A 12,566-nucleotide genomic window follows, 5' to 3' on the forward strand; every position below is an offset into this window, starting at 1 on the left:
AAAAAAAAAAAAAAAAAAAAAAAAAAAGTGACCTTTCGAGAGATGAGAACCTTCAACTCCACAGGCCCCCACGGGTCTGCTGTGGAAAGCCGTGCTATAATCTCGCTGGCCCAGCTCCCAGCTGGCCTCAGAGGTGACCACTCACACTTGTCCCTCCCCTTGGGGTCCACCCCGGCCCTGCCTCTGCGCAGACATCACTGGCGCTGCCTGCTGCCTGCCCAGCATTATTTCCGTGCTTCTCCCACTTCGACCTCCCATCTCTGGGTCCCCCCTCCTGTTTCCTCTCTGGATCATTTCTCCAGGGGGATGGCAGCCCCTCCCCCCGCCACAGCCCGTGGGAGCCTGTCTGGGCACAGCGTCCCTGGTAAAAGGGAGGTGCCACTGCTCCCAGACTGGATCCGTCCTGTGTCCAGAGCCAGGAGCCCTGCGGAGGGGGTCCTTCTGCCCGCTGGGGCGCCTCTTCTGCCCGCCCTCCTCAGCCTGTCCTGGCACTGGCTGGGCCTGTTCTGACCGAGCATGGGTAGTTCTCTCTCCCCGGCCCCCCAGCTTCGTACAGAACACTGGAGGGATGAGCCCATCAGCTCTTCTGGAATTGCCTTTCCCCAGCCTTGTTCACCTCACTCTGCTTCTCTCCACAGAGTGTGTCTCAGGCACCAGCTGGCATTTCTTGGTCAGTAGGTGAGGGGACACAGCCCCAGCAATGACTCCCCTGGAACAGGGAGGGCACAGCCTTGGGACAGGTCCAGATAGCATGGCGGCTGCCCTGGGAGGTGTCTACAAAGAGGGGTAAGGGCCAGCCAGGACACGGTGCCCTGGAGGCGCCTCCCCCCGCCCCCCAGTGCTAGCCCGGCTCTCCCCACATCCCGGGCGTAGCCCAGGCTGCAAGCTTGCCCCGGTTCCAGATGACTGTCGTTCCCTGAAGTTCATATTTTCCTTCTAACAAAATTTTCATGGAACTTGTAGAAACTGCGTCTCTCGTCTCTCTTGTGACTGTGACTTTGTGTCGATACCTTGTGAGCTGAACGCCTTGAGCTAAGAAGTAAAGAGTCCTTATTTTCAGAGACGGGAAGGCAATCCTTTGAGGGTGTGTGCAGCCCCGGGGCTGAGGGGAAGGCCCCTGGCACCCGCGTGCTCTGGGAGCCCATAACTTGAGCCAGGTGCTTGAGGAAGGACGGGAAGCCCTCTGAGGGCTGACAGGCTACGGCCAGCTCCCGTCTCAGCCCAGTGAGATCCCCCAGGGCCCCTGCGGTCCGTCAGGGATGGGTAAGAATAGGGACTCCGATTCCATGGCAGAAAGAACTAGAAAGGGAGAAAGATGGCGGTGGGCATCCAGCAGTGGTAGGTGGGATGTGGGGACATCATGTCTTCAGACTAGAAGCAAGAACGATCAGAAATGCGGAGGCTGGAGTAACATGCCTTTGTCCAGGAGAGAAGGGGCAGCCAGGGTAACGGGCCCCCAGTGAGGTCGGTGGGTGAGCTGGGGAGGCAGGGGGCGTGCATCACAGGCCCGTGGCGGCTCCTGGGATCAGGTCTGGGGTCGCCCCCCGGCGTGCGTCCTAGTGCTGCTGTGTCCTCACTGCAAGTTCTTTGGCGAATCACGGAGCTGCTCTGGCCCCAGGTCGTCCTGCGTGTGATGACCCGTAATGACTGCCTGTTCCCGCATCTGTCACTGGCCGCACGCTCTCAGGGAGGGTCCACTGACACTGGCCAGCTGTGTGCTGAGCACCTAATGTGACAGATCTTGTGAAGATGGACGCTGCTGGCCTGTGTCACTTACAGAGACTTGCTCATCATGGTCCTGTCATTAGCAGCAAGGGACTGGACTCTGAACCCCTGTCCCTCTGACATCACTCAGTGCCTTTTTCCCAACTCCTGTCCCTGGTGATAAGGAGTTCGGGGTTGGCAGGGAGGGACAGCAGCACCTGCGAAGCCCTCGGGCTGCGAGTAGCATCAAGGGCATCGTCTGGGAGCCGAGTCGTAGGTCCGGCCCTCAGCCTGCTAAGTCAGAATCTGCATTTACCATGCTGATAAATGCGGGCGCCGGGCATGATAAAGTGTGAAGCCCCAAGCTAGGTAGTTCACGCTTAGGAAGGATGGGTGCTGGTGGGTCCCAGCCCAGAGCTTGGCACCCACGAGGTGATGGGGTGGTTGTTCAGGCAGGACGGAATATGGTCCAGGAGCGCCTGGGTGGCTCCATCGGTTGAGCATCCATCTCTTGATTTCAGCTCAGGTCATGATCTCACGGTCTGTGGGTTTGAGCCCTGACTCGGGCTGTGCTGACCATGCAGAGCCTGCTTGGGATCCTCCTCCATTTTCTTGCTTTTACTCTCTCCCTCCCTCCCTCCCTCTCCCCCCACCTTCTCCCGCCCCACTTGGACACATGCTCACACTCTCTCAAAAATAAGTAAACTTAAAAAAAAAAAAAAGATGGAATGTGGTCTGGCCTGGGGCAGCCAGGGGCCATGTGGAGGGGGAGGGGTATGGGTAGAGACGAGAGGACTTGCTGACAAACTTACTTGGAGGGTGAAAGTGAAAGGAAGGCTGCATCAGAAGACCAGTCTGAGCAGCTGGGTGAACAGGAGTGTCCCCACCGGAGGTGGCTGTTGTGGAACAGAGGGTAGTGAGATGGGCGAGTCTGAAGTTGCTGCAGGGCGTCCAGCAGCGGTGGCTGGGTGTGTGGTCTGTCCCTCAAGAGGGTGGACAAGGCCTGAGACAGAGGCGAGGGACCTGGGTGTGGCTGAGAGCATGGCCGTGAAGATGACGCAGGGGTGGGGCGGGAGGGAGGCTGCCCGGCTGGTGGATGCCCAGGCCCCTCCCCTCCTCCCTGAGCCGAAAGTGCAGGGTGTGAGCTGAGAGCTGAGGTTGCTACGGAAAAGCACCTGGACGTTGTCCCTTGAGAGGAGGCCCTGTGTCCTGTGAGGCTGGCAGGGTTTGGGTTTGTCTGAAAACGTTTGCTTCGTGCAAGTGACTTTTGCACTGGCTCGGTCTTCTTCTGGCTCTACAGATTGAAAAGCTACAGACCCAGCTGGAGAGAGAGAAGCAGAGCAACCAGGATTTGGAGACCCTCAGTGAGGAGCTGATCAAAGAGAAGGAGCAGCTGCAGAGTGACATGGAGTCCCTGAAGGCGGCCCGAGCCAGGCAGGTCGGTGCCTCCGGGGGGACTGCTCCTCCTCATCTGCCTGGGGAGCCCTGCCTGCAGGAGGGAGAGTCCGGGATCATAGCCACTTCCTGCAGTTGACGAGAGATCTGTGCGCCACCGCTTACCCAGCTCAGCTGCGCCTCAGACCAGCCGTTCTTAGCTGACCGTGCCCGAACAGGGGTCCGCTCTTGCCTCCCAGGTGACCTTGGCAGTCCTGGTTTTGATTGTCGTGATTTGGAGGAGGAGGGTGAAGATGCCCGTGGCCTGGGGGCGGAGACCAGAAATGCTGCCGCGTGTCCTGCAGTGCACGGGACAGCCCCACAGGACAAAGAACGGAGCCCGCTGTAGATGTCTGTAGTGTCCTGACAGAGGGCCCCGGCACACCTTGGCCTTTATGGGGCTCACGCCACAAGAAGCCCAGGGTGGGCAGCCCATTGCTGGTGCGGTGGCTCGGTGATGCCAGCCGGGAGCCAGGCTTTCTCTCCCTGCTCCGCCAGGCCTAGATGTGGCACATCCCCAAGGTCTGGGCAGGGAAAAGGTCATGATGCCCAGACAGAGCGACTGGCTGGGTGCCAAGCATGTTCGAGTCACGGAGCTGACCCTCTCCCTGAGCCTGAAGGCTGAGCAAGGGCCAGAGATGCTCTAGGTCAGTGGCTGGGGGATGGGGAGTGTTGAAGGCAGAGGGAACATCACGTGCAGTGGGGAGAGTGGCATACAAGGAGGCCATGGGTGGGCGGCAGCAGGTCATGGGCTTCCTGCTGCCCAGGATGAAGAGTACCAGAAAAATCCCTTTCGTTCCTTTGAAGTAAGAGGGAGAGATGTGGTTTACGTTTCTGAATCGCTGTGGCTGCTGTGGATGTGTTTGGGCTTGAACTAAGTAATGACTGCCTTTGACCTTGGCCTGGGAAACCGTGGGACGGCTCTGGGTGGTCTTTCAGGGGCCTACAATTTATTCTCCTAGTTTGGACCCAGATCACTGAAATCTGCCCCTTGCAACAGCCACTTTCTGTGTTGTTCACATTGTGTTTCTCCACAGATCAAGGATCTGGAGCAAGAAAAGGATCACCTTACCCAGGCGATGTGGTCGCTCCGGGAGAGGTCGCAGGTGAGCAGCGAGGCCCGGGTGAAGGACGTCGAGAAGGAGAACAGAGCCCTCCACCAGACGGTGGCGGAGACGAGCAGCAGGCTCAGCAGGCTGGAATCCGAGAAGCAGCAGCTGCACAAGGACTTCGAGCAAGTGAAGGAGAAGGTGGAGCGGGTGGAGGAGCTGGAGAGGGAGCTGCGCCAGCTGGAGAAGGACAACGAGAAGCTGGCCAAGAAGGTGGCCTCCCTGAACACCGCCACCGAGAAGGTCGACGCCCTGGAGCGCGAGAGCCGCGGCCTGGCGCTGGAGAACCGGAAGCTCAGGAAGTCGCTGGACACCCTGCAGAACGTGTCGCTGCAGCTCGAGGGCCTGGAGCGGGACAACAGGCAGCTGGACGAGGAGAACCTGGAGCTGCGCAGGATGGTGGAGGCCATGCGCTTCACCAGCGCCAAGATGGCCCAGATCGAGAGGGAGAACCAGGAGCTCGAGCGCGAGAAGGACGAGCTGAGGAAGAACGTGGAGCTGCTCAAGGCCCTGAGCAAGAAGTCCGAGCGCCTGGAGCTCAGCTACCAGGGCGTGAGCGCCGAGAACCTGCGGCTGCAGCAGACACTGGACAGCAGCAGCCAGAAGTGCCAGGCCCTGGAGCAGGAGCTCGGCGAGCTGGAGGCCGAGAACCAGGTGCTGCAGCGCGACCTGGAGGCCCTGCGGCGCTCGCACAAGCAGCTGGAGAGGGCCGAGAAGGACCGGACGGCGCTGGAGCAGGAGGTGGCCCAGCTGGAGAAGGACAAGAAGCTGCTGGAGAAGGAGGCGAAGCGGCTGTGGCAGCAGGTCGAGCTCAAGGAGGCGGTCTTAGACGACAGCACTGCCAAGCTGTCCGCCGCCGAGAGGGAGAGCCGCGCGCTGGACAGGGAGCTGGCCCGCTGCAGGGACGCGGCCAGCAAGCTGAAGGAGCTGGAGCGGGACAACAGAGACCTCACCAAGCAGGTCACCATGCATACGAGGACGCTGACCACCCTGAGAGAGGTGAGCAGGCGCCGGCGGGCCCCTCCCCCGTGGTGAGGGGGGCGGGGGCGCGCGCCTCCTCCCGGGCAGACCAGGCGTGAGGCTGGGTGTCCCCCGCCCCCCGATTCTGCACGGAATGATGTCTGCAGGTGCGGAGAACAAAGGGAAAGCGCCTGTCCCGGGCTCCCTGCCCAGAGGGGACCGCTGCTCCCAGTCTGGCGGATTCTTTCCCGTCCTGCCCCCGTGTGCCTGTGCACCGACACACACCTGACATCCTGCGTCCCCGCGTCCTAAGCTCTTCTGTCGTGTACTTAACTCTGCCTTCTTTTCTCATCACAGTGAGTGAGATTGAAGCCGTGGATTTCTGATGGCTACGAGGTTTTAATGCTGTAGATTTACTGCAATTATTTTTTGGACGTTTTAGGTGGCTTTCTGATTCTTTCCATGATTCTAGATACCACCAGACACCCTTGCGTACATATATCCGTTTTCTCAGACTATACTCCTAGAAGCGAAAGTAGGGGTTCTGAGGGTATGAACGTTTTAATGTTTCTTGCTAAGTATACGTCTTCCAGTTTCCTTGGTATTTATTCATTGCACGGGCCCTCTGGGCGTTCGTTCGGTGTTTGCGGTGGGGGGGACAAACTGCTTTAGTAAATGACCTAAACATCCGAACATCCGAGTGGCCTGACACAGGAGTTGAGTCTCACGCAGGTAGGAGTTGAGTGTGACTGTTCATGGGCAGCCTTAAATGCAGTGACTCCCATCCTGTGGCTCGGCCACCCCACGGTGGAGTCTTCTGGCTCCCCTGCCCGTGGCAGGTAGATAAGGAAGAGAGGGAGGAGTTAGACCGCACTCCACACTCCGCCATGCAGAGCGCTGTCACACAGCCGCACCCCGCTGCAGGTGAGGCAGGGAAACGTGTTTCAGTGGTCTGCGTGTGCCGGGGGCGGAAAGGAAATCGATTTGGTGAACACCAGGAAGTCTCCATGTCCATGTGCAGGAAGATCATGAAGCGACGGGGGAGAGAAAGCACTAATACGACCCCTAGTCCCTGTCTCTGGAAGCAGAAGGCAGGTTATGCCGCAGTAATAGTCAAGCCCAGAGTCACAGTGGCTCAGCACTCCGGGGGCTGACTTGTCACTCACAAGAGTCTAGGTGACTCCCCAGGACCTGTCATCTGTGCTGTGACTCAGCAGTCCAGGCCGCTTTGATTTATGGCTCTGCCTTCTCAGCACCGGACTTAGGTGGTTGCCAAGGCAGGAGAAAGGCAGCTGGGAGGTCACCCACCCACAGCACGTCCCCCCACGGCTCGCTGGCCAGAGCTGCCCGCCTGGCTTCGCCCCACTGCCGGGTGCCTGGGATGTTTAGGATGAGCTGATGGGGCATTTGGCGAGCACCACTCTGTTACACTGCTGTCCAAGGCCTGAGGATTTGGTGGTGGCCAGCTTGCGTGCCAAGTAGCTGTGGCCCTGGGCAGAGAGCAGTACTTTCTGGAGAGCTGCGAAGGCCTACATACACCTAGTGAACCACCTAAACCAGAGCAAACTGCTTTTGCAGAGGAAACCACAGCCAGAGTTTAAAGTCAAGTCTTTATCTCTTTTGTCCCCTTTTCTGTTCCACATTCTCTGCAAGGAGCATTTAATTCCATTACTCCCCAGAAAAGGTAATCGTGTTAGAGTTCAAAGCCCTTACTCAAAGGTCCACATAAATGGTGTTTCAGAAACGCACGTCCTTCCTGTATCGCCACGGAGTCTGGTCCCCTTCGGTGCTGGGAGGCTGGGAAAGCGCATCGCCCCTTCCCTTTGGAAGACACCCCCCCCACCCCACCCCGGGGTTCGGCTGTCCCTTTGAACCGTCTGCTCAGCCTTCGGACACCTGAGTCAGCCACGACTTGGGAAGTCGGCTGCTCGGGCCTGGGCCGGGCCCTCCCTGCTGGGCTCCCGCCCCACGCGCATCTTCTCCCTGTCCCGCCAGGACCTGGTGCTGGAGAAGCTCAGGAGCCAGCAGCTGACGAGTGAGCTGGACAAGCTGAGCCAGGGGCTGGAGAAGGTCGGCCTCCACAAGGAGCTGCTGCTGCAGGACGAGAACAGCCATGGCGACACGTGAGGACCTCCCTGCCCTTCCCCGGGGCCACGCGGCACGCCCCCAGCTCTAGCGCTAGGTTCACTCTGCTCGCCTCGGGGCTTGCTGTCCTGTAGTCTGTGTGAGGGGCTGGCGTCCTTTACAGAGGGTCTCCCTGGAGGTTCGCAGGCAGGGGTGAAAGGAGACTCTCTCATCCAGGGGAAAGCCGCCTTAATTTTTTTTTAAGAGACTTTTTAGAGCAGCTTTAGCCTCAAAGCTAAGTTAGGGGGAAGGTACAGAGAGTTAATGCTCTGTGCCACTGCCCCTCCCCCAAAAGGCAGAGCCTCCCTGTCATCCGTATCCCCCACCAGCGTGGTGCACTCGAGAACCCATCATCACCCGAAGTCCCCAAGGTACATGGGAGTCGCTCTGGGTGGTGGACACTCCGTGGGTTTTGACCCTTGTGTAATAACCTGTTCTCTGCCGTCGGAGTGTCCCACAGAATGGCGTCTCTGCCTGCACATCCTGTGTTCCACTCCTTCATTCCTCTTTTCCCCCTCCCAGCCCTTAAATCTTTAAACACTTCACTGTTGCAGTCTTTGCCTGCAGTTCTTTCCAAAACGATCTCGTTGTTCAGGGAAATCCAGTACCATGGACTTTTGCTGAACTTGTAACTGTCGAGATTCACAGCATGGATGATGTGTGACCCACTGACTATTGGTGTGATGAAAAGGCTACCACTTACCTAGCTAGCATTGTAATCTTGGGCAAATGGCCTAATCTTGTTTGGTTTTTTTTTAATGTTTATTTTTGAGAGAATGAGTGGGGGTCAGGGGACAGAGAGAGAATCCTAAGCCCATGCCGGGCTCAGTCTCATGAACGTGACCTGACCCAAAGTCAAGAGTCAAGCTGCTTAACCAACTGAGCCACCAGAGGGCCCCATGCTTAATTAACCTTTCTGAGACTGAGTTTCCCCATCTGTAAAATGGCCGTGATAAGACCTCCCTCTGAGACTATGCCTGTAAGACTGCAGCAGTGACAGTTCATTGGAGGAGGTCACAGGTGTGTTTCTGCGGGGAGCCCCGAGAGGGCTCTGGGTGATGGATTTTGGCTCCTACAGTTCTGTTGCAGAATAATAGAGGAAACGCGCTTAGTGGAGGAGACAGGTGTTGGTAGCTGGGAGACAGGGAGCTTGTGGTAGAAGAAGCAGATAAGTACAATTGTATATTTGTATTTTTCAGAAAGCTCAACATTTTGGAGGACAGAAATGACTCAGCGTTAAAAACGACATTGGCCATGAAAGAAGAAAAGATTGTGTTCTTAGAAGCTCAGATGGAAGAGAAAGCCAGCCTGAACCACCAGTTGCAGAATGAGCTCCAGGTGGTAAGATCCGGCCCCCCCCTTTTCCAGCCCCTCACCTGGGGGCAGCAGAGGGCTGGCCCGGATGCCCATTTCCCTGGAGCAGATGTGCTGAGATGCGGGGTTCTGAGTGGGGGCTGCCTTCCAATCCTGTATCGGGGCTGGACAGAATCAGAGGCCGGGAAGGAGAGGAGGCCACATTCAGAGCAGCACAGAGTCTGCTCGGCGAGATCTGGGACACTGAGGAAAGCTGACATGAGCTCGTGAACATCGGGACCAGGCAGAGACCACGAGTCTCGTGGGCACCCTTGCGTGGGATGGGTGGGCGTGGGGGCATAGGACCCTCATCAGGATGTCCGCCTCCCAGTGCACATGTGTTCTTCTAGCTCTCCTTCTCTTTTTTTAAGCAATGGATTTATTTTTGTGAGAGAGCATGAGCAGGGGAGGGGCATAGAGAAAGGGAGACAGGATCCAAAGTGGGCTCTGCACTGACGGCAGCGAGCCCGATGGGGAGCTCAAGCTCCAGAACAGTGAAGCTCATGGCCTGAGCCGAAGTTGGGCGCCTAACCGGCTGAGCCACTCAGGTGCCCTTCACCTCTCCTTTCTGAAACCTTCACACGTTTCTTGGCTGCATGATTGAGCAAGGAATCTAGAGCTGGAAGGGGCTTTGTAACATCACCTGGTCCGTATTTCCCAGGCTCACCCCCATTTTATGGAGTGGACAGCTGAGGCTCAGGGAAGTGAGAAGACTTGCCAAGGTCATGTGGTTGAAGTTGAGACGGAGGCAGATATGTCTGGAAGGAGGGGGAGTCCAGGGTGGGTTGTGTGCATTCCCCGCAGAGCAGAAGGAGGGTGTCTGGCTTATCCCTGGAGCCAGGTGAGGGGTTGGGTTTGCTGTGGGGCCATCCTTCCAGCCATGAACTCGGAGCTCTGAGCCAGCCTCTTCCTGCCCCAAGTCTGCTTTCCCTGCTCGCACCCTGCAGCTGAAGACCGAGTGTGAGATTCTCAGGCAGAACCAGCAGGAAGGGAAGCACTTGGAGAACTCTTTCAGACACCCTGTGGACCCTCTGGTCACTGGTCACCAGGGACAGGAGCCCTGGGGGCCCAGCCACAAGGAAGCCACCATGGAGCTGCTCCGAGTGAAGGACCGGGCCATCGAGCTGGAACGCAACGTGAGTGGGCTGCCCTGCTGTAGTCGCTCAAGAGAGCGCGAGCCGCCCAGGGCACCCTGTTGATTGTCCCGGTGATAGGCCGGCGTTACCGTAAAGGGCACGAGATGTCAGAATCTGTTGAGATTCACCCAGATCTGGCTGAATACTTCTTGAGTCATCCTGGCAAGTCCTGTGAGCTCCTTGTCATTTGTGATCTCGTCAGCCTTTCTAGTGGAAAGGCGCGCGTTCGCATTTTCCCACGGCGAGTCCCTGTCTGCCTGCCCACCAGACTTGGCCCGTAGCTTGTTCACCAGCCCCGTTTCCACAGTGCTCCCCCAGGGGTTGACAGACCGTGGCCTGCCAGCCCACAGACATGCGCTTTGTTTACGTGTTGTGTGGCTGTCTTCCCACCATCATGGCAGAGGTGAGTGGTTGCGGTGGAGACCACGTGCCTGGCAAACTGCAGAATTCTGTCCGTCCCTTTACAGAAGTTTCTGATGCATGTCTAATGCCCGATGTTGTCGGACTCTCCCAACAACCTGGTGAAGTAGGTAGTGAGGATCTTTATCATTTGACAAGTGAGAAAGTGGAGACCGAGTTTGAGATTCAACCCTGTGCCCTGTTCTAGTAAGAGATAGATAACCCGTGTGTCCTGGCCCAGTTAGTGGCATATCTTACTTGGCTTTCTCAGCCTCCTGGGACACAAACCGCCTTATCCTGCCTGCTGTCACTCCTAGTAGGGTGAGGTGTGGCCACAGGCTTTGACTCCCTGTCCTGTGGGAGAAGCTCACAGAAATGCGGGGTGTTCAACAGAAAACAGAGAGACGCGTTACAGAGAGAAGATAGCACAGCTGTAACCCCAGCTTGCCTTGCACGCAGTGCTCAGGTCTGAAGCCCCGTTGCCATGACGCAAATGCGTTTCTGTCTGGAAAGCACATACCGTAAAAAGTAGCCCTCTCCCCTCACCCCCCAATTCTGTTGATTGTCTTTTCCAAGAGGGAAACGTTACTTCTCTCACCTGGCGGATTCTGGCTTTAGTCCCCAAAGCATCAGCTCTCGAACGTTCCTTCAAGCCCAGTGCCTGTGGCCGGTTAGCATCTCCTGAGCTGGTGTCTGACGGCCCCGTGCTTCCCTGTCCCCTAGAACGCGGCTCTGCAGGCCGAGAAGCAGCTGCTCAAGGAACAGCTGCAGCACCTAGAGACCCAGAACGTGGCCTTCAGCAGTCAGATCCTGACGCTGCAGAAGCAGAGCGCCTTCCTGCAGGAGCACAACACCACGCTGCAGACCCAGACGGCCACGCTGCAGGTGAGTGAGGGCACAGCCACAGCCCGCACTGCGAGGCCTGCCTCGCCACACGGGCTCCTCCGAGCGTGCGAGAGCGGGCTCACTTCTGCTTTGCGCTGGCCCATTGCAAACGGCGGCATCCAGCTTCGGGGTCTTTGAAGGTGATGCGGGTTTGTAGTAGTTTCCAGTGACTGAGTATGTGGCTTCAGGACAGAAAACTTGCTCTGCTTAGACTTGCAGATTGGCCTATTAAAGTCTCTTCCTTAAGCTTTTACTGGGAATGACTTGGAAAAGAGGTTCCAGGCTCAGTTAAGTCAAGTTCATAGTAGTTAACCGGGTTTACTTACTATGAAACCTGGCAGAGCCTTTGTTAAGCTAATGTGAATTTGTAATCTCCATGAGGGACGTGTAGAGTGGCCACCAGGCTTTTGAGAGCTTCTAGCGACACTGGTGCTCCTTGCCACGTATTTGAAGATACTGGTTTTTATTTGCGGTTAATACGTTGCGAGGAAATGAATTAATCGTTCGTTAATGCCGTTTCTGAGAAAAGTGTTTGGAAAATACAGAACATGGGTCTGGACAGTAAACAGGAAACCGTTAGGCAAAGACGTTGGAATTTGTTCTATTAAAGTAACAAAATAGGATGTTGGTTATTGGCTGATGGTTTTGGTGGTGGTGGTGGTGGTGGTCTTCATCTGGGTTGGACGTCGGTTTTGCTGGCCCCGGAAGGAGTCAGGCAGTGCTCCCTCCTCAGTTTTCTGATGGTCTGGGATGTTGTTGGGTGGTGGTCGTCAGGAAGTCTACACCGTTACTGGTTTTCTACTTGTTCTAGGGAATAGGTGTGTGAAAGTAGCCCAAGCGGGTGCCCAACGAGCTTATCCAGAGGAAGGACATAATTGGCCCCGAAAGGTCCCATGTGGGGAGGGCGCGGGACGAGAGCCCCCTGACAGTCTGGTGACGCCTCTTCCCAGAGCCGTCTCTCGAGTTCAGATGGAACTGCCCTCAGCGGCCGGGTGTGGGCTGTCCCGAGGGTCCCTGTTGTCTGGGTGACAGCCTCCGGCTCTTGGCGCGGTCCCTGCCAGCGGGGACACGGGGCGTGTGGCTCCCCGGGGCCCTGCCCGCGGTGAGCCGGAAGCTTCTCCCTCCCGGCAGGTGGAGAATTCCACCCTGAGCTCGCAGAGCGCCGCGCTCACCGCGCAGTACGCGCTGCTCCAGAACCAGCAGACGGCCAAGGAGAGCGAGAACGAGAACCTGCAGAAGCAGCAGGAGCGGCTGACGGCGGCCTACGAGGCGCTGCTGCAGGACCACCAGCACCTGGCGGCGCTCCATGAGCGCCAGTCCACCGAGTACGAGGCCCTCATCCGCCAGCACAGCTGCCTGAAGACGCTGCATCGGAACCTGGAGCTGGAGCACAAGGAGCTCCGGGACAGGTGCGTGCGGGCGTCGGGGCGCCCCCCCCCCCACCCCCCGGGGCCCGTGCCCC

At 57.7% G+C, this 12,566-nt stretch overlaps 1 protein-coding gene across 2 annotated transcripts in view; it reads left to right on the plus strand.

Moving 5' to 3' along the window:
* The window catches only part of CCDC88C (coiled-coil and HOOK domain protein 88C), a 129,060-nt gene that overhangs the window by 87,810 nt on the left and 28,684 nt on the right, over positions 1-12,566 (plus strand). For both annotated transcript variants that reach the window (XM_077780868.1, XM_077780869.1), the window contains exons 14-20: positions 3,005-3,142; positions 4,176-5,246; positions 7,203-7,330; positions 8,531-8,672; positions 9,632-9,820; positions 10,943-11,104; positions 12,236-12,513. In XM_077780868.1, coding sequence (XP_077636994.1) covers positions 3,005-3,142; positions 4,176-5,246; positions 7,203-7,330; positions 8,531-8,672; positions 9,632-9,820; positions 10,943-11,104; positions 12,236-12,513 — 2,108 coding nt within the window. The remainder of the gene's footprint in view (positions 1-3,004; positions 3,143-4,175; positions 5,247-7,202; positions 7,331-8,530; positions 8,673-9,631; positions 9,821-10,942; positions 11,105-12,235; positions 12,514-12,566) is intronic.

The sequence above is a fragment of the Crocuta crocuta genome, unplaced genomic scaffold, assembly GCF_008692635.1.
Source record: "Crocuta crocuta isolate KB4526 unplaced genomic scaffold, BGI_CrCroc_1.0 scaffold299, whole genome shotgun sequence".
Lineage (NCBI taxonomy): Eukaryota > Metazoa > Chordata > Mammalia > Carnivora > Hyaenidae > Crocuta > Crocuta crocuta.